At 42.6% G+C, this 20,630-nt stretch overlaps 3 protein-coding genes across 4 annotated transcripts; 2 read left to right on the forward strand and 1 right to left on the reverse strand.

Moving 5' to 3' along the window:
* Window positions 1–350: 350 nt before the first annotated feature.
* Window positions 351–2,742, forward strand: LOC117864207 (DNA-directed RNA polymerases I and III subunit RPAC2). The gene is made up of 4 exons (XM_034748230.2): window positions 351–510; window positions 644–750; window positions 1,905–1,981; window positions 2,361–2,742. The coding sequence occupies exons 2-4, from the start codon at window positions 650–652 to the stop codon at window positions 2,504–2,506; spliced, it is 324 nt and encodes a 107-aa protein (XP_034604121.1). The 5' UTR covers window positions 351–510; window positions 644–649; the 3' UTR covers window positions 2,507–2,742.
* Window positions 2,743–3,139: 397 nt separating this feature from the next.
* LOC117864205 (uncharacterized protein At4g06598) lies at window positions 3,140–7,049 on the reverse strand. The gene is made up of 5 exons (XM_034748228.2): window positions 6,834–7,049; window positions 5,716–6,399; window positions 4,877–4,952; window positions 4,652–4,778; window positions 3,140–3,924 (listed from the first exon to the last, which is right to left on the reverse strand). Exons 2-5 carry the CDS (start codon window positions 6,381–6,383, stop codon window positions 3,716–3,718), a joined length of 1,080 nt encoding a protein of 359 aa, XP_034604119.1. The 5' UTR covers window positions 6,384–6,399; window positions 6,834–7,049; the 3' UTR covers window positions 3,140–3,715.
* A 3,739-nt stretch (window positions 7,050–10,788) lies between these two features.
* On the forward strand, window positions 10,789–20,049 carry LOC117862877 (protein FLX-like 3). Of its 2 annotated transcripts, XM_034746425.2 has the most exons (6): window positions 10,789–10,908; window positions 11,522–12,252; window positions 12,363–12,508; window positions 13,690–13,769; window positions 13,869–13,989; window positions 18,113–20,049. In XM_034746425.2, exons 2-5 carry the CDS (start codon window positions 11,534–11,536, stop codon window positions 13,950–13,952), a joined length of 1,029 nt encoding a protein of 342 aa, XP_034602316.1. In that variant the 5' UTR covers window positions 10,789–10,908; window positions 11,522–11,533; the 3' UTR covers window positions 13,953–13,989; window positions 18,113–20,049. The 2 variants fall into 2 exon arrangements, with proteins under 2 accessions (XP_034602316.1, XP_034602314.1); XM_034746423.2 differs by lacking the exon at window positions 18,113–20,049 and having other exon boundaries at window positions 13,869–14,169.
* Window positions 20,050–20,630: the final 581 nt, after the last annotated feature.

A 20,630-nucleotide genomic window follows, 5' to 3' on the forward strand; every position in this document is an offset into this window, starting at 1 on the left:
AATCATCCAACCGTCCCTAATGAAATTATCTTTAATAGTGGAGTTTCATGCTCAAAAAAATATTTTCAAATGTTACAAATAATGGATCTTTTGTTACAATTTCATATTTTTAATGCTAAACTAGCATCCGATGCTAATAACCTCTGGTGTGGTGTGATATCGACTACCATCATGCATAATATGAACTCAAATTGAAAATTTTAAACTAAAACTTGAATTGCACCCCCAAACATATTATAGTGTAGATTGGACTTACCAAAATAGTCTAGGGTGTATTAAGCCAAGGATTTTGCTCAAGTCTCAAGCAGACAAAATTGAGTGTTAGAGGTAGTAAAATAATCGAGGGCAGATGCGTCTTTTTTCTTCGCATTAATACGGAGGCTTGCTCCCCTCCTCTTTCGGGGACACCCTACAGCGACGCCACCTCCCGCCGCCGAACTCGCCTCGGCTCCGCCCGCACCGGCAGCGTCTTCGCCTCGCCCCCTCGCCCCCTCTGTGCTTCCGCACCAGGTAGAGCCGTGAAAAGGCCTCCTCTCGCCGTTGTTTTTGGAGCCCGATTTATTCGAACTCTGTTGTTGCCCCTTACCCCGCTGGTTTCGTGGTGGAGGATTTGTTGAATAAGGGCATTCGTTCTTGAAAGCAGGGAGCGATGGAGCACGGGTCACTGCAGGATTCGAGCGCTTCGTCGTTCTCCATCATGGAGGAGGACCACACCCTCGCCAACTCTGTCAGATTTGTTCTCAACCAGGAGTGAGTTACAGTTTCTCCTTTCTTGTTCCAATCAGTAGTCTTTTAATTTTGTAACGTTTGACGGTATATGTGCGAAGTTGGCGCTTGTCCACTAGCTAGATAGCTTTATAGTGCACTTCCACACAGTCTGGACTCAGTTATTAGAAGACGCAGTGGAAACTCATGTTGATTTGGTCTTATGATGATGAATTGGGGACAGTGATGCAGTGGAGTTTTGAATTCCATGCAGTGCAATCTGGTTCATAAGTTTCTAAACTAGAGCAATTGGGGTGTGGATAATGGTTGCAACTAATGACATGCAGTGAGAAAAAGAAAAATATTCAGACCCCTCATTTTTCTGTTAGTGCAGCAGGAGAACTTGCATGTTTTCTTTACAGTTCTTTATTTATGTCGGCTGAACGTGGATTGGAACCAACTACAACTAAAACTCGAACACGCATTACAAGCCTGGAGTCAAATTGAAATGTCCATTTGGCATTAGTTCTTCAATTGTTAAAGCGCCTTCAGTTATTGTGCGGATAGCAGCCCACTTGTGTGGCCTTGTGCGGATAGCAGCCTTGAATTTGTTAAAGTGCCTTTATTTAATTTATAGAAAATGTGTAGAGAAGATCGCATTTTGTTGATCCCAATATGCCATCTTCTCTACATATTTTCAATAAATATTGCCATCTTGTGTTAACTGGTCGGCAGAAGACATCACTGTCATCTTTAGCACGGAATGATGTTGTTTTGAGATGACTACCAGAAAGGAGAATATCATATTGATTGTGGAAATCTGTATTTTTTTTCATAATCATTAAGCGTGTTCTGCTGGTGTAAGATGTTAGCTGATAATGTCTAAGCATTAGAATGCAACAATTCAGTTTCACTGTTGATTTGGAGACAATATCTGGAGCTCCTAAGAATTGTTTGGCTGTATTTATCCAACAATTAAGATTTTTAGGGGTGCCTGCATAGAATAATGATGTGTAGATCATGTGTATTGGGCTGGTTCAGATGGTGAGTTTATATTTGCCATTGGTGCAATCAACTGTATTTTTCTATCATCTCATATGCTTTTGGACCAAGCTTCTCAAGTGTGTGCATTCTGTAAATGCAGTGCATAACATTATAGGAACACTTCTGGTTCTAATTTTTTTCCTGCAATGTTACAGCCCAAGGGTGGCATTTTGTGGATACAGCATCCCTCATCCTGCTGAAAACAAAGTTAACATAAGGCTTCAGACTACAGGTACTACACAGTGGCACATGATCCCAAATTCCCCTTTCATTTAATAATTAATCCAATGCACTTGATATTGTTTGGAGAGAAAAAAATCGTATGCAATCAAGTAAGCAACATACTTGCTTTTTAACATTTCTTGCATGAAGGTTTAAGAATTTGAAATGATGTGCTTTTTGCTTCATTAATGTCAAAATATATGGAAATTCTGTTATGTGGAAAATATACACATTTTTGTGGTAGTAATAACTGACATATTAATTGAAATGTCAAGATGTTATTCGATTGCTGCTGTCTATGATACAATATAAATATAGTAATTATGAATCGTTGCCCTCAGCTAAAATTATTGATCCTCTCCTGACTATGTTAGTGGATATGTTGGCAGGAGATCCAGCCAACGATGTTCTGAAAGATGCGCTGCAGGACCTAATGGTGATGTGCCAGTATATAAGGGGGACATTTGACACTTCAGTGGCTGATTTTCGGGGGAACAAACCAGAAGTCATGGACATCGATTTGAACAAAAAATAGAAGGTTCTGGATGATCGTTAGCCGGATGGCAGAAATGCACAGATGTTTGCTGTGCTAAGTTATAAACTAGTCTAGTTGTATGGGGTGTAGTCCTTAAACCCAAAGTGTGAGATGTCATTGGCATCAGGGTACTTGTCAGTGTCACTTCGGGTTTCTTGGTCAATGGTTTTATGGCACTTGATATTGTTTGGAGAGAAAAAAATCCAATGCAATCAAGTAATCAACATACTTTCTTATTTGTGCTGTTCTGAATATAGCTAATTGGAAGTTTTTTTGAAACTTGCTAATTGGAAGTTTATGCATTATATTTGTGCCATATCAGAATCACATCCGGCAACAAATGTGTAGAAAATACTATGTTCTTTCACAGAGGCATCTTCATCTTGATTTTTACCATGTACACCATTGCAAATGGTCGAAGCAGAAAGAACAGACATAAAGCCATGAAAAATCTATCAATTGTGAACAGTTAGATGAGCACAAAGCATTATTAACCCCAACATTAGATGATGATCGAACATAAACGCAGTCAATCTCAAGGAACTTGCATCGAATTGTTGAAACCACATGTACGGTACACCAGAAACTTGCGAGTTAAATTAACTTGAAGGGATTCCTGTACTCTCATCAAGATGCGAGAACACATACACCACTCAAATAAATGCGAGAACCTGAATATCCAATATCTTGTTCTGCACATCACGAATGAAATGAAACTGAACTACAACGCTTCAACCTCACTAGCTTATTGAACATGCTGGCACAACAGTTCTCCAGGATGTGGCATCAACCAAAAGAGGACCAGCTCACATTCCATTCTTGTGCCAAACTAACTAATACAAGCACCACATGGTGCCTAAACTCAAGAAGAGAATCAACTAAAAAAGGAATGAATTAGAACCTTAGTGTTCTAACTTCAAACTGATACAAGGATCCGTGAAAGGCATCAATCTGCATATAGACCCTAAACACCTCCGACTGGTCGAGCATCAACAATGGACAGGAGCTAAGGATGACCGTCAGGTGCGCACTCCAAAGAACTAAAGATTGGATCCACAGTTATTAACCTTTCCAGCTTTATTCACCATGGCATGTGATTCCAGGTTCACTGCTGCCGCTCCGCTTTTGATGCAACAGCCACAGAGTGGTGTAACAAGGGCAGCAAGTTGTGAAGCTCAGAGAACCAAAAGCTGGAAAAAAAAATAGATCTTAAATGCGAAGGCCAGAGACAGCATCGCGCGTGGAGTTGGGATCGCCGTGTTTCAGAGACAGGTTTGCAAATTGCGAATCAAGGTCTCTGCTGTTACTGCGGCTGTGGGTTGGAGCCTGCTGCTGTGGTACATGCTGCTGCTGCTGCTGCTGTTGCTGGAACAATTGTCTAAGACGACCAATTTCCCTCTCAAACATCTCCTGTTGATCTGCAACATTGGAGAAGAAATACATATCTTATTAGTTAACTGTTTCCAATAGAAGAAGTTTTTAATGCTTGGTGAAGTTCATCCATGTAGCTATACTGTATAATTTAGAGGCAGTTGTTATATAATCTCATTATTCGCATCAAGGTGGTAATACAATACTGTTTTTATGAAGACAAAATGTTTAGTTATCAGTCACCGTCTGTTAAGAGTTTTGCAGAGCAATGGTGCAAGATATTGACTTTTTTCATATGCCATAAAGGACAATTTAATTTGGTATAAAAATCTGTTGCAGTTAACACCTGTATAGTTTGAATAGACCCCTGTGTATTTTATCATAATTTTAAGAAATTAAAAAAGATCGACATCCTACAACATGAGTATGAAAACGATAAAATATGAATCCCTCTCCATTTCTTAACTTGAACTATAACATTATTTGAACTAGCCAACTATAGGCATAATTGTCAGCACTTAGTTTACTACAAAAACATGATTTACGAGTTCATCTCTACATGTAGATAAAAAAATACTTGAAATCGATTACAGTATTAACAAATAACATCCCATCAAAAAATTACTTTGATACTATTCACCAAACTCATAGAGATATTAAACCTGATTGCTACCCTATGAAAACAACCATACCAAAGTTAAAACCAAGAAGACAAGTCACAAAGAAACCCCAAGGTACGGTACTGGCATATGGGGAAAAAAGAGGAATACTTACAGCGTTTAATAAGATGCTCCTGAGATAGACTCTCAAGCCGTTGCTTCAAGGCTTTATTTTCCAGGTCTAACATGATATTTTGCTGACCGAGAAAATCCATTTCAGCAGTAACATCGATCCCCTCTGTCTGCAAGTATAAAAAGTAAAGAATTTTCGGTGATTTAAGGTCATCCTAACTTCAGCAAGATATCAATATGGTCCGCTTCAAAAAAAAAAAAAGGTTACCTGTAAGGACTGAACTCTTCTCTCGAGCTCTGCAATATATTGGAGCTTCCGGACACGAGATCTCTGAGCATATTGTCTGCAATTGACATGAAAAATGAAGAAGTTAAATAGGTACAGCTCATTCAAGGTCTATCAGCATCTATCAACATGAACACTCCACATGGGGCCTGCATCTTATTAACCCTTTTGATGGAAGTACAAATTCAAGTTTGCATATTTTGACAACAAAGGGAAGTCTGATGTACAATATAACGTGCACCCCTATATTGCATTCAAGGATTTCCTAAATTTAAGGAAGGCAAACACTGACAGACGTATGCCATCCACATGCGTAGTTCGATCTGATTAGGTCTTCAATATCTTAGGGTGCTAGAGAGAGCTTTCCATGGATTCTGTTTTGATAAGATCCCTCTAATGTAAAAAACAATCATTTTGTTTGAGATTATATAGTTGCTACCGCTTTAGGAAAATTTTTCTCTGTTTAGCCCACCTCAAGTTTGTAGTCATGTGGAACTGCCACAGCAAAGACACAAATAAAATGTATATCTAAATATATAAACAAGACTCCCACACAAACACATTTGTCCTATTCGATAGCATTTACACCAGTTAAAACAGCAACTCCTCATAAGAGAAATCAAACTAATATGTAACATACAGTATAACTATGTGCCTACCTTTCGGGCTCAAAGAACATTGCAAATTAAAATGCAGGCTCACTATGGTGTTTGCAGTAAGTAGAGAGAAGCACACCACTATTGATGTTTCATGAACAAAAATTCTACAAACTGAACATAATTCTTCAAATTGACTGCAATGATAAAATCAATTAAACTCACTGTTTGGCTCGCTTGGTGTCCGCCTCCGACTGCGAGTGCCTCAGGCCATCCTTCCTCTCTACTCCAATCCTCTGGTCATGAGCTGCATCACCATGGCCTTTCCTGTCCACTCCATTCGGCACATGGCCATGCTCCTGATCACCAAATGAGCTCGAGGGGCCATGGCGCCCAACATTCTTCTCCCTCCCTGGAATCGGCATGCCACCACCCTGCCGGTACATCTGCCTGGACTCCCACGGCCTGCCCTGAGGCCGCCCAAACGAGCTCGGCTCCGGGAAGAACTCGGGCGCGCCAGCCCATGAAGCCACCTGCCCTCCTCCTCCTCCTCCCCTCATGCCATCGAGCACATTGTCATACATGCCCGCCGCGGCGCCGCCGCCCCCTTCGAAGAGCGCGAACGAGTCGCTGGAGGACCTGCGGTGGCCGGGCCGGCCGTGCCCCCGCGCCGGCGTCTCGGGCTCGTCGAGCAGGTCGTCGAGCCACGACGGCTGCTCGTCGGCGAGGAAGCTCTCCGACGACGTGCGCTGGTGGCCGTGGCGGTGGTGCGCGTCCCGCGGGCGCGCGATCGGGCCGAGCTCGGCGTGCGGCGCCGGCGCCGCTGCCGCTGCAGGGAACGGGCTCCGCGGCGGCAGCAACGCCTGCTTCTGGAGCCTCCCGTTCGCCATCATGGCGTGGTCACCCAGGCTGCACGGGCAAATTGTCGACGAAAAAATGATGAGAAAAAATTCCCAAGATTTGAGAAACCGTAACACTTCAACTACATCGCCGCAAAGATGAAATTCAGGCGGGATTGCTGCGGCTCCAGGCACAGATCTCATCCAGGAATCACCGCAAGCGCCACAAAATCAGAAATTTGACGGCGAATCCGCATCAAGGGATGCACCATGTCTACGGGGGACGAAGCATTGAATAGTCGCACAAGATTTCCGAGAAATGGAAACGAGAAATTCCAACGGCGGAGAGCGGGAAAACCAAGATATTTCAACGAAATTGGCACAAAAATGGATTGAGAAAAACGGAATCCACTCGGAATTGAGTGAATTGAACCGGATCAAGCGGCAATCCGTACAAGGAGCTGTAACAACAAATTGACCAGAAGAAAAAAAAAACAGACGCACCAATTCGGCCGCGACTCCAGCGCGTGGCGCCTCCGATTCCGGCACGAGAATCCTAATCCTAAATCCGAATCTCGGGCCCCTGTCCCTCCTAATCTCGGGAGGGATTGGCGAGCCGAGCACGAGGCGAGGAGGCAAGAGGAGGGGGGGAAGCGGATAAATGGCGAGATAGAGGACGACGGGGAGAGAAGAGAAGAGAAAAGTCAAATAAGCGGAGATGCTCCTATTTATAACGGCAGAAAAATCGAGGCTTCCGACGGCTGGGATCACAGGGGCCTGTCCAGATCGAGCAATCACGGCCGTTGACCGCGAAGCCCGACAAGGAGGGTGAATGAATGCTTTGGATACTCGTGTTGGTGATGGATGGGGGAGAAGGTTAAAAACTCGAGGTGTGGAATACAGGTGCATGTTCGAAGATCCGTCGCCCAGCCATCACATGGTGTAACTTTTTTGGGTGGAACAGGCTAGGGCTTAGGATTGTAGGTTTCTGAGTTAAATAATGTGGGGGTTAAAAAGAATTGTAGCACGGTAGTGGTAGTAGATCTACTGCAAATGGTCGACAACTTTATCGGTTGTTATCAGTTGATGATGGCTCATGTGCGGTCAAATTGTGAGCTACGAAAAATAACCCTCATTTGTTGCTACGAATAGTGGACCTGTTCGCTTCAAGTTGAAAAGCTGAAAGGACTAATTTGTTGTGAAAGGAAAATACTGTTTGGTGCTGCTTGCTCGGTCTGCAGGTTTTGGCCAATCCTACAGATGGCAGGCATGGTGTCCTGCAGAAATGCACATCAGTGTCAACTATCAGAGCTGCCTTTTTCTTCATCATAGGACAAAAGTACGCATCGCTAGCTCTGAGAAAGGAGGAAGATATTTTACAAGGAGGAACTGTCCGGGACGCATATGCAGAGATGGGTACGTGCATGTGCATGTGCGAGGGAGAGGCTGTTGGGCGTTGCTAGGAGCGACAAGCCAAGCCGACGCAGCCGTGTCGACCTGTCTCCTGCTGCAGGAGCTCCAGTGCTAGACTGCTAGCGCTGCCACGGGGCAGAGGCAGGTGGGGAGGGGCTGACGGCCAGCCGGAAACGAAAGGGAAACAGCGGCGCGCCAACACAAGGAGTCAGGGAGACAGCTCGAGATCCAGCTGCCGCCGCCGCCCCACTGGGCTACCTGCACGTGTGCGTGCGCGCCATTTTCTTTCTTTTTCTTTTTGAGTTTTCTTTTGCTGATTTCTAGCTGTATTTTTTCCCCTTCAGTTCTGCTGTACTAGGCATTGCGCTCTTTCGGTTTCGTGCTGTCAGGTGTCAGCAGCTATGAATGAGCTGCCGAGTTGTGTCTTGTGTGGGAGGGTCATGGTCTTATGGAAGGTATGGCGATCGTTGGGAACTTGGGATGTCCGTTTCCTATCGCTGAATGGAAAAAAAATAGATTTTCAGGTATAACATGCATGCTCCCTTTGTGTTTTTTCTTACAAGATTTCATTTCGTTAGTACCTTGACTAAAAATTTCTCCTTTAGTATTTCATTTGTGTGAAACGAAATTGCAATCATATCATATCTCATATCTGAGCTTGTATGACCCGAGGTCCAAATGTCCTCAGTTCTTCTCACTTTACTTGATTATTAATTAACTCAAGGATAGGTCACCCTTGACTACAAGCTTGTATGGGGCTCCTGTCTAACTTTCACAAGCCAGATAGTTAGAGATTAGGGTGCTGTTTAGATACGAGGGGCTAAAATTTAGTCCTGTCACATTGGATGTTTGGATGACATGAGCTAATTATAAAACTAATTGCAGAACCCCTGGACTAATTCGCGAGACGAATCTACTAAACCTAATTAATCCATCATTAGCAAATGGTTACCGTAGCACTACATTGTCAAATTATGGACTAATTAGGCTTAATAGATTCGTCTCACGAATTAGTCTTCATCTGTGCAATTAATTTTATAATTAGACTATGTTTAATACTTCTAATTAGTATCTAAACATCTGATGTAACAGGGCTAAAGTTTAGCCCCCTAGACCCAAACACCCCCTAGGCCAATAGAAGCCCATCAACCTCTTCTTCCTCCCAGAATTAAAAATCTAACTTCAACATTTTATAAAAATAGATTCAATATTTTTCAAAAAAATAGTTCAACAATTCAAAATAGTGAATTTAACATTTTTTAAACAATACTATATTCAACATTTTTTAATACTTATTTCAAGCCAAATGGATTTAACATTTTTCAACACGAAAGTCAACATTTGGAGAAAAAAACCAATCTTCTTCAACCATGGTGGAGCCGCGGGCGCATGGGAGGGGTGTTGTTGCGCTAGCATGCCGGACAGGCGGCGCTCGGTGGCGAGGGGAGAAGCAGCGAGGCCATGCAAGGGGAGCGGCGCGCCGGCCGTGTTGCAGGGACGGCGGCGGGCCCCACGGTGTGAGGTGAGGGCCGTGGGGTGGTGGCGCGCGGGGTGACGTGGGAGGCAGTGGTGGGGAAGGGGACATAGGTTCAGATCAGACGGTCAGAAGTTTTTGCACGTATTTTAAAGCACCGAAAGCCGTATAAGAAACTGGCTTCCGGGAGCTAAGTAGGATTACCGAGCTTGTATGGCCATTAACCTTGTTAGGCCTGTTCATGATGCCGGGCCGAGCATTAAATATATTCAACCTGTAAACACTAGGTCCAGGCTTGTTTGAGGCCCAATTGACTTTTTTTGTTCCGTAGGCCTCTGAGCCCAACATAACGATAAGATCCAACAACGCCCGCCTGCCCGCCCAACGCTCACGGGCGAACAAAATACAGGCAGCCCAAAATGCCTCCTCAAGAATCTACCTATACTATAAAGAAATCAAACACCCGGCTGCCTCTTGTTTCCATGAAATTTCCGGCTCTCAGGAGCCTAGAGTTCTCTTGTTCTAAATCGCTCCCGGTTTTCGAAGAAGAGACCATGCCAAAGCTCCATATGCTCGTCCTAGAGGTGGTAAGTCAGGGATCGGATGACTTGAGCAAATGGGAGTTACGAGCATCTAGTGACATGGCCAGCTGGCCTCAAAGAAATCAAAATTGACATTTCAATTCCATGGTTCCTTCGGAAAAAGTATCAGCAGGTGCAATGTAGAAGCTGTAAAGTCTGCAATGAGGAGCGCGTTTAGCAGGCATCATCCTGGTGTTCACTTCATCTTTGGATGAGATTTTTCTTATTGTATTTTGTATAGTTTATATTGTGTTTGAAGAAACCTTGGTGACAAGAAGAAGCTGTGTGCTATTGTCGATGAAGATGGAGACCGGATCGCTACCAAAACGAAACAAATTAAACAGCTTGTAATGGCAGATCTCAGGTTTTGGTTTTATATGAAATAGTGAATCATGGGAAGTATTAAAAGAAAGGTGTCTAAGAGCAACTCCAAGAGTATCCTAAAAAATTCTTCCCCAAAACTATGTATTAGGAGTTCTCAAAAAAAAAAACATTTCCCCCAAAAACATATCAGTCCATAGCAAATCGCTAATAAATAGCCCCTAATATTTCAAACACAGGCCACGTCATCGTATTGAGCCCATCGGAAGGGACCCGCGGGCGTGCGAGAATCAGGATTGAGGGAGGAACGCCAACGCTAAAATATACGCGGTGGCAGGCTGTTTTTTAGCATCGCTAAAAAATTAGGGAAGGTTTAGGTGGATGGTTGGAGTTTATTTTTTCTCTCCTTTTTCTAAAAAAAGATATTGGGGTAAGATTAGCAGCCTCTTGGAGTTGCTCTAAAAGGGGATAAAAAAGAAGAAATGAATGAAAAAAGAACAAGACGAAAAAAAAAAACTATAAGCTGGTCTTCCTCGCGCGCTGGGCTAAACTGGGCCTTCTGCTGCTGGCTGCGTTCAATGTGGGCTAAACTGCGAACTTGTGAGCCGTGGGCCCGTTCAACGTGGAAACAAAGACGCCCTATATCCGGCTATTTCCCCTCCCCGTCGCCTTTTCCTCTCTCTCTTCGGTCTCGGCCTTACTTTTTCCTAGCGGCGACGACAGAGCGACTGGCGCCGCCGTTGGTCAGTTCTTCACCGGGGTAATCGCCGGCGACGATCATACCACAAGGGTATACCCTCCCATTCTCTTCCCTTCCCTTGCCTTCCTGCTGTGCGAAATCGAACACCCAAACCCCTATCATATGCAATTTGTATTCGGATCTGACCATGTCCTACACTGGGTCCACCCCTGGCGCCTAGGGTTGGCACCCAAGCTGCGGATGTACTGAAACCACCTCAGGCGAATATTGTGGGGGTATCATGACCCGCGGGGTAGAAATTCAATGGAAAAATTCCAGCTCTTGTAAAATTTCCGCCGTGCCACCCCCCTGTTTGCAGTAGTGCTGTTCGTTCAAATGAAAGCACTGACTGCAAGCTGGTTCTTTTGTTGTTATAATTTGCAAAGTCAGTCACTAATAAGTCACCGGTACTGTTGTAGTTGTAGGACTTTCTATTCATCTCAGAGTTGAACACTTATGCGTTATGCCCATTGCCCAACGCATACCTTGTGCTAACCTGGGTGTTATTTTAGTTCCTATATGTGCTTTATGTTACCAGTGTTATGCAGTGTCAGATCCACCGCTGTTATTTCACTTGATGAATGTACTGGCTTTCATGTACCTGTCATGAACTAACAATGGATCCATAAAACTCTATTTTTCTTTTGATGTTTTTCGGACCAAGGCACCAAGCATCATGTCGGAGAGAGGTCGACTGCCACGGCGTCCCATTGATGACCGCAGGGGTTACCATGAAGTTCGTCTAGTTCATCCCAGAGGGTATCCTGAAGTCCATGACATCCGTGCGGCTGATGAACGTAGGGGGTATCCTGACAACCGTCTGGTTGATGAACGTAGGGGCTACCCTGGTGTTCGTTTGATTGATGACCATAGGGGCTATCCTGCCACTCGTGCTGATGACCGTAGGGCCTATCCTGACATCCATGAAGGCCCACGCATGAGAGGAGCTCCTCATCCTCACCCTCACCCTCACCCAGCTGTTCTAGAGGAAGAGCTTGAGTTGCAGGAAGTTGAACTCCGGAGGCTTTTGGCAGATAACCGTGCTCTGGCTGAGGAGCGTGCAGACTTAAACAGGGAATTACAAGCTGGAAAAGATGAGGTCCGCCACTTGAATGTTATCATTTCAGACATTACTGCTGAGAAGGAAGCTTATATCAGTAAGCTTGTGGACAAGAAGAGGAAGCTTGAAGCTGAACTTAGAGCAAATGAGCACTTACGTGATGAGATTATGCAGCTTCGTGGTGAAATTGAGAAGCTCATTGCTACTAGGAAAGAACTCTCTGCAGAGGCTGCATCTCTCATGGAAGATCTGACCAGGGAAAAATCTGTTAAGCACCAGCTACCTATGCTGAAAGAAGAGCTTGATGGTCTGCAACTGGAACTTATTCATGTGAGGTACATCTGCAGTCTCCTTTGCATTCCATCTGATTATCAGGTACCCACCAGTTAGTCATTTGCAAGTATATATATATATGCTTTTAAGGTCATTGGTTTGTCTTCCGCAGGACTGCTTGTGAACTAGAGCGAAAAGGGAATTTTGAGTTGGTGGAACAAAGGAAGGCAATGGAGAAGAATATGATTTCTATGGCACAAGAGATTGAACAGATGCGAGCTGAATTAGCTAAATTTGAAGTGAGACCATGGGGCACAGGTACAGCATTGGGACTAATTTACCTCACAGTATTGCAAATTTTCTTGCACACATTCCCTCCTCTCATTGGCAGGAGATTGTACTATTGTAGTAATCTGTTTATTTGACTGATTCTTTTTTTGCATATTTCTGCATTTTTTTTACCATTGCCATTACTATGCTGAGGTTTGCAGAAGTAGCACATAAGGTGATGGTTTCTTTTTGGTAATGTGGGCACTGGGCATAAGAATTCTATCAAGGGGTCTTTCCTTTTGATCACTCCTTAGCTGTTCTTTCTTAAAATACGATGTGAGGTGTGAAATCTAATTATAGGATAGCAAACTGGACCACATATATGGTTGGCGTTTGCTAATTTTATTGTAGATATACCTTTGCAAACTTTGGAATCATATTTGTTAACCAATGAAGGGTACATGCTGTATATGTTTTAAATAATATGCATTGAGGGGTTAGGATTTTAAGTTCATATTTTTGGGAAAAATAATTGCTCAGCTATTGTGCTCGTTGAGTTCTGTTGAGTCTGCTAGTCGCACTGGATATGATAATTAAAAAAATGAGACACAATACTTGCACTGTGTTACTTTGGACTTGTCCAGATGTATAGAAGCAAGAATAGTCTTTTCTTTTTGCTGTGAATTATCCACTCTAAAACATATTTTAGCTTTGTGGCTATTCTTTCGCGCCGATGTCAAATTAGAAATAACCTTGGGACATTCAGAATCGATGATTGATAGTCTAATAGTCTGACGCTTTCCATCATCGGCCTCTATATGGCTTACGTACTCAACAATTATTGTTGTTTGATGGGCTGATAAGAATGGTCGAAATTGATGTATTAGCATGCTATAATCATTGTCCCAAGGTGCTAGTCTAGAGGCAGAGCAGCAATTAGCACCTAATCGGCAATTAGGCATGACTAAGCAAGCTTTGGTGGCTGCTTGGGGAGGCTAGAAGCCTAGGTAAGATGACGCTGCCTATGTAGGCTAGGTGGTGGCCTTGGGCAACACTCACCCATACTAAGAGTGCATTAATTTTTTTTAACGGACGGTGATTTGTTCAAAGTATGCTTCCTGAAATAGTATTTATCTTGTCAGTATCGTTGATGTTTTGTATTTATCATTTTTTTATTTCTTTAATATAAGGTAGAATTATCATGCTATCAATTTTATGTACCCTTTAAGGTGGAGCATATGGGATGCAGATGGGCAGCCCTGAGGTGGCCTTCACTAAGCCATATGAAGATAGCTATAATATCCATGCGGTATGATCTCCATCAGATAGCAATATGCGACCATTAAATTCTTCCCTCATTAACTTAAGATAGTTGCTCATTTATCTGTAATTTCTATTATGTTACCAGGAGGTTTCTGAGAAAGGTCCTTTGCATCCTCCTGAATCTAGTTCATGGGGGACATATGACAAGAACCGCCTTCAGTACCGTTAAGATCACAAGAGTCATGGGAGAAAGAGTTACCTTCTAGGTGTTAACCTGTCATGTCACATGGTTTACAGTACCTGAGCTTTATACTTGCTTGCTTTAAAATTAAGGCTTGACTTGTTTGAACGTTTCTAAGAATTTTAATTTCTATAGTAGTCTATTAAATTTTTTCCACTACTATAAATTACAGAATTATTACTATAAATCTAGTTCAATATTGATATCCTGATGTCCATATTTCTATTGCTATATGGATCTACGAGTAAAAACTATTTTAATAGGGCTTGGACATATATGATACACATTTGGTAGAGTGGGTCATACATGTCCCAAATGGCTTAGCAAGCCTGAACTATTGTTAACTGCTGAAACATTGAACCTGATGTGTTGAACAAAGTACTTACATCGCACAATAGTTATCATTGTACGCAAAAAACAGGAGCGAGAAGCTATCTACAGTTCTGTACACCTCATTCAATATTAGTTTTAGACATACAAGAGATTTGGACCACATTGACCTGAATGTGGCATATGCTCCAAGATAGCCGTATAGATAATCAGATACCACGCCCTTGGATTCATGTTGAATCAGGAGATTCTACTGATTTCGAGAAGGTGGACATGGTTTTGAAGTTGAGTCTAAGCTTTCTGTGGAGAGGTAGGTTGCTTGAAGATCAGAAGGCACATATTGCTCACCCACGAGGCCACAATGAAAGATGCACCGACAACAATGAGCTTATTCAGCTCATGTTTCACGTGACCATTAATAATTCTGAAAGTTGCACTGGTATCCTAGGTCAAACAGTTGCTCAAAAGGATGAAAGGGAGCAGCTATATTATAGCTAAGTAAGCTGTTCGACCATATTTTTTGGTCAAAAAAAATGCCAGAAGAGTGGAGAAGTATATTAGCATCAGTCTTGAAGAACAAGGGGGACATTCAAAGTTGTATTAATTACCAAGGCAGTAAGCTGCTGAGCAAGACCATGAAGCTAAGAGAGAGAGGGAGGGAGGGTCAAGCACCGTTTGAAAAGAATTTGCGTGTCATCATGAACCAATTTAGTTTCATGCCTGGAAGGTCGACCATGGAAGCGATTTCCTTAATAAGAAAAATTGTGGAGCAGTATAGGGAGCAGAAGAAGGATCTGGCATAGAATTAAAGAGGGGTCAATGGATTGGCGCCAAGCATCTTGCATTCTCAATGGCATGTTCTATAGAACGGCGATTAGACTTGCAATGTTCTATGGTGTAGATTGTTGGTCTACTAAAAGGTGCATGTTCAACAGTTAAGTTTGCAGAAATGCAAAAGTTGCGATGGATTTGTGGTCATACAAGAAAGATTTGAGTCTTAAATGACGATATACATGATAGTCTAGGGCTAGCACCAATTGAAGGAAAGCTTGTACGACACCATTGAGATGGTTTGGACATAATCCAATGAAGACCTCTAGAGGCCCTGGTAAAAGTGAAGTTTAGAATAGTTATGCATAGACAAAGAAGGATTAAGATCATTAGGACAATAACTTTCAAAACTGAACCGTAGGGCTGAAACTGCCCTTGAGGTGCTTCTTTAGGCCATAAGGAGCATGATGAAGTCGACAAACATAGCCGATCGGAGCCTCAACTTGGAGTTGATTCCATATACACTTTGTGTAAATTAAAATCAATAGAGACATTCTTCACATCGTTATAAGAGATCATCTACAGTGAGGTGCTTGCTTCTGTGGATCCATGCAACTATAGTTGAAGTTTGCACGAGCTGTCATTTGTCAGATCCCAAAGAGGCCATATCTACTCCTTGCTCCACCTAGTCATGTTTATGATCCAAAATTTGTCGGGCAATCTTTGATTTGTCCCCAAGAATGCATATAGCTATCATGCCATACATATGCATAGCCATTCCTTTAGCACTGGATCTTTGTTTTATTGTCACTGTACTCCCGGAGGCATGAACAGTCTTTGATACAGCATGGAGTACCGGAAGAATTATGATGTTTTCATGTGATACAGCGCTGAATAGTAGAATTTAGATATTTTGCAGCTGTAGAGGTAGCAAGGCTGTTCAGTCTGAAGCACTTATATTCGCCCTTTCCCCAATTTAGAACTTCATGTAGGAAATGTCATCAACCATAAGGAGAAAAAAAGGTGCCACGAGCAAAGATTTGGCTTAATTAAGGAGTACTTTCACTGCATGTGGAAGAAAGTAGAAGGATTACTTGGAATGAAGCTGGTAGATCTGCTGCTGTTGCTTTTGTGTGATAAGTGGCGTATGGAAGTTTTACAGTGCTTAAATCTTTTGGTAAGGCTCTGAGAAGGGAGAAGCTTACTATTTATGACAGCAACATATGGAAGTTGAACTTTGATGCTTTCTTCTGCATGATGCAAGCACATTGCATAGTTGAATACAAGCTGGTTAAGTCTGGTCCTATAAGTCCTATCAGTTTGGACTATCCCATGTACAAAGCTAATGAAGGTTATGTTGGTGTTCTGGAATGTGAGTGCTTTTAATTAAGCAGTGAAGATCATTACAAAGTCTTTTCAATGACAGAGGCAAGCTGTTGATGGCTTACAGAATGATGAGGCAAGTAATTTCTCCATCCGAGCAGAAGTTGTACTGCATTTCTATCTACGTTTAAATGGTCATTTGTAGTTTTCCTTGGTTTGTTAATTTTCAACTTAATTTAGGATATTTTGAAATGGCCATTTCTGTCTACTCTTCAATGGTCATGTTATCTAAATTATAAGGTGCCTTTTGCTGTTCTACAACCCAGAGACCATTACCAATACTCAATAGGTGCAGTTCAATGCTTGTAATTCATAAATCATAGGACGGAGTGTGGCTACAATGCCATAAGCTGACAACAATATAGCTCTATGGATCTTCTCATGCAAATCAGATGAGTATTGTTGGTCCAGTAATGGAGTTGGAAACAGTTAGCGTCATGGTCAACAGCTGTTTCTCGTACCATTCCATTAGCTTTTGAGAAGCATAGTGATAGGAGCTACTTCTCTGGTAGCTATCATGGAGAGAGCTAAGTAAAGTTGGAGTAATACCTTGGGAAAAGAAGTTGTTACAGAACAAAATCACATAACGAAAATTCGCCATCTTCTTTGCAAATATTATTCCGCTACATTTTGCTTCCATGAGCTTTATTGACCATGGAGGAATATGCAAGTATCATAGTTTCACTCCGTTGAGGTTTTGGTATTTGGCTGGAGCTTCTGTTCTTCAGGAGTTCCTCCTGAAGTCGCTTGCCCCAGGCTGTTAGTGGTCTAGCGTGGTAAGCAGGTTGTAGTCGTGTTTTGTTTTGCAGTGGCGCAACCTTTCTCTTTTGTTTCGAGCCTCTCCAATGGGAGGTCCTAAGCTGGATCCATATGTTTCTCTCTCTTATAGGACCAGCTCCTATACATTGTGAGGTTGATTCCATATGGAACCAGCTCCCATGCGGCCATGCATAGAATCAGGTCCTGTATAATATAATATAGGGAGAGTGGGAGAGAGAATAGAGGGAGGGAGGGGCGTGGGTCCCATTTATAGATTCAAACCCTGGTTCTATACACTGGAGCTAATACAACATGTGACATCAAATCATTGTGGGCTGTATCTATGCAACCGGGGCCGGTTCTATACATGGAGATACCCTTAGGGTGAGTGGAGTGTGTTGGGAGGGGTTTTCTAGTTCCTCCCGCTTCCTTGTACATTTTGTACGACTTCCTTTCTTAATGAAATGGCATGTAGTTTTCCTGCGTTGTTCAAGGAAAAAAAAAGGTTTTGAGCATATGCTGGTAGAAAGTAGCAACCTTGTAACTGGGGGCACGGAAGCAAAGATTTCCCATCTGGCATATGATTTGATTTTGAGAAAGAAATACCAAAATGCCAATTCCTTTCCTATTAACAAATTTGCATATTGCTTTGATATTCCAATGATCAACGCATCCTTCAAGTAGCTAGCTATGTCTAAGTTATGTTCATTCCCTTTTGCTTGTTATGTTTCTTGATGTGGTGAACCACAAGTGTTTGCATTATGCTAATCACATCATAATTTCTTTGGTGCATGTTGTTTTATCATACTATACTTTGGTATGTCCTTTTACTATTCTGCAAATGTACATATGATTTTTATATGTTTGGGCACAAATGCCTAATTCTGTTGTTTTTGTCCTTGCAGGGTGAAATTCTTAGTTGATCTGGTTATGTGTACTGTAAGGGCGACACCCTACATCAAGATATGTACACAGGAACCCTATAGAACCAGATGGTTTATGAGTTGGAGATATGAGAAAAATCCTCAAAGCACAGCAGCCAGCATCGAATGTTGCAATACTTGACGGAACATGAATGTTGACTTGGTTCATAAGCAGGCATTATTATATTGCTGCAGTTCCCTCTGGAGCATGTGAAAATGCTTTTCAGTGCATCAAAGCTGGTGGGGAACTTTGGTCTACTTGGAAGCCTTTGCCCCATGTCATGTCATGAATTCCTCTGTACGGAAAATGAAAACAGTCTGCTGCAGTGAGAGTGTAAGTTTTGTTCATTGGCGGGTTAGCTTGTGTCAGGCCTTCAAGTTTCCAAGCTCAAAAGTTCAGCTCAAATCAGTTCAGTATCTTGATTAGTTATTTATATTCAATATCTGGATGAACTTACCTGGAGCAATGGAGCTTGAGATCAGTAAAGCCATGTGAGCTTCTATAATCAGGAATATAAGCAAAGCTAAATACTTGATGCAAGAGCCCTTATGGGTTGAAGAGAGTCCATAGCAACCCTATGTGATTGAAGCCAGAATGTGGCATTAGGGTGCTGATGTTGTTGGCCAGAGCCATGTTTTTCACTAACTGTGGTTATGAGTGCACTCATGGGTGTCACGGCAAAACAAAATTGCATGCAAAAAGGCCTGCCCATGGAACATGTTGCCAGCAAGCTGTCTACTGTATATCACTAAAGCTTTGCCTGGAATTGAAGATTGTTTAATACCTGTGTCCGTGTGTTCATTGGAAGTTCGGGAAGGGTTCGTATGTAAAGCACAATGGATAGTGCACACAAAGCTGTCTGGCAAAAGGAAACCGAGGATTTCTCAGCCTTGATACTCTACATAACCATTTATCGTCTTATGCTGATTTGCTCCATGCAGTGTTCCCCGACGTGTCACAGTTTGCTGCCATGTGTCTGCAGATTCACTGCCCTGAATTGATCATTTTCTGCAGCCAACTGCACAGTCATGTGGTTCTTTGACCATTTGTTGGAAGAAGTATCGGAGACCCGGAATGTCAAAATGGTAATGACCTTTTGGGGCATCCTCTGCTGGCATTGGCCATGCGCAATGGTTCATTATGGACCAACTGAAACCAAAATGCGCCCTGGATTTGCTAAGATAAGTTAGGGAATAGTTACTGCCATGCGTTGATGCGTATACATGAACATGCTGCTGAGGGCCCTTTTGGAGTTTGGACTGCCCAGTCTGATAAAAGGAAAAGCTTTCAACCACCATCCGTGCTGAGGCCTGGTTTATTTGCAAGAAAATTGAAAGAGTTATTTGCTATTTTTGGATATGTGCGCAATCAGCGAAAATGGTGGTTCCTAAGGACAGTTTCTCTTGACTTGGTGCCGCCGCCACAGCCTCGTCTTGCTGCGTAAGGGCACTTCTGTTCATTTCCCCGCCTTCCCTTTCTGATGACAAATCGATGCTTTGGCAGAATCCGTTTCCTCTGCATGTCTAGAAGCATGTTATGTCGTTCAGCTTTGTTTCGTTGCCGGTCGCAAAGCAGGAACACAGCAATACATGACGAGCAATCTGTTACAAATTGGAAAAAAAAAACTTGGGGCCTCTTTAAAACGCATGATTACCAGAACATAGGAATAAAAACACAAAATATTGGAGGGCCTATTCAATTAAAATCCTACAGAAATCAAGAAGGGTTTGGATGCTACACATGAAGAACGCAAGAAAAACATGAGACTGGGCCTTTGTGCTTATTTTAAAGAAGTTGCACAAAAGGGTTGTATTGTAGCGGAACTCTTTGAGATTGGTAGTTACGAGGCATCTGTTGACAAAGTGTAAGCTACTTCGAAATAAAATAAATTGGAAGACACTTCACGTGCGACGGCCCATTTCGATCTGTTTTTGGCCCATTCGATTCTTCGACCATCCATCATTCAGTGGAGTGATAGGATAAGAAGTTGTGATAGGATAAGAAGTTCTACAAATGAGACGTGCATAAAAAAAAATCTTATAATTTATAATTGGCCGGCCAGCCGGCCAAGGCATCGTTGTTGGTTAACCACTTAACCGACTAATTCTACGCTACAAGTTGCTTGAGATTAAAGGAAGAGTCGAGGAGAGCAGCATTGGGGTGCCATATGTTGACCATGCACTGTTGTGAACGATGCTTCCAAAACACCATCTGAGTTACCTATACAGTTGTCTCTGCCACTAGGGTTTTTCCAATAGGCACACCCCCCTATAAATTCCCTATGCCACGATGCAAACCTTTGCCAAAGACCGAACACATCTGCAGTCTACCCCAGTCCCCAGCACAAAATTACTGCGAGTATACGCTTCAAAAAAGAAAAATTACAGTGAGTAATCTGTCTCGTCACTAATCCTTGGAGTATCTCACTGCTTCTCCACAAAACTGATATCAGCTGTCCTGTTTCTTGCAATCGGTTCGTTCTCTCCTTTTCTTCTAGAT

The sequence above is a fragment of the Setaria viridis genome, chromosome 7 (assembly GCF_005286985.2).
Source record: "Setaria viridis chromosome 7, Setaria_viridis_v4.0, whole genome shotgun sequence".
Classification (NCBI taxonomy): Eukaryota; Viridiplantae; Streptophyta; class Magnoliopsida; order Poales; family Poaceae; genus Setaria; species Setaria viridis.

Coding starts and splice junctions, on each gene's coding strand:
- LOC117864207 (XM_034748230.2), top strand. CDS start 650: ATGGAGCACGGGTCACTGCAGGATTCGAGCGCTTCGTCGTTCTCCATC. Junction 751..1,904: donor AGATTTGTTCTCAACCAGGA/GTGAGTTACAGT, acceptor GCAATGTTACAG/CCCAAGGGTGGCATTTTGTG. Junction 1,982..2,360: donor CATAAGGCTTCAGACTACAG/GTACTACACAGT, acceptor ATATGTTGGCAG/GAGATCCAGCCAACGATGTT.
- LOC117864205 (XM_034748228.2), bottom strand. CDS start 6,383: ATGATGGCGAACGGGAGGCTCCAGAAGCAGGCGTTGCTGCCGCCGCGG. Junction 4,953..5,715: donor GACACCAAGCGAGCCAAACA/GTGAGTTTAATT, acceptor TGTCAATTGCAG/ACAATATGCTCAGAGATCTC. Junction 4,779..4,876: donor GAAGAGTTCAGTCCTTACAG/GTAACCTTTTTT, acceptor TTATACTTGCAG/ACAGAGGGGATCGATGTTAC.
- LOC117862877 (XM_034746425.2), top strand. CDS start 11,534: ATGTCGGAGAGAGGTCGACTGCCACGGCGTCCCATTGATGACCGCAGG. Junction 12,253..12,362: donor CTGGAACTTATTCATGTGAG/GTACATCTGCAG, acceptor TGTCTTCCGCAG/GACTGCTTGTGAACTAGAGC. Junction 13,770..13,868: donor ATAGCTATAATATCCATGCG/GTATGATCTCCA, acceptor TTATGTTACCAG/GAGGTTTCTGAGAAAGGTCC.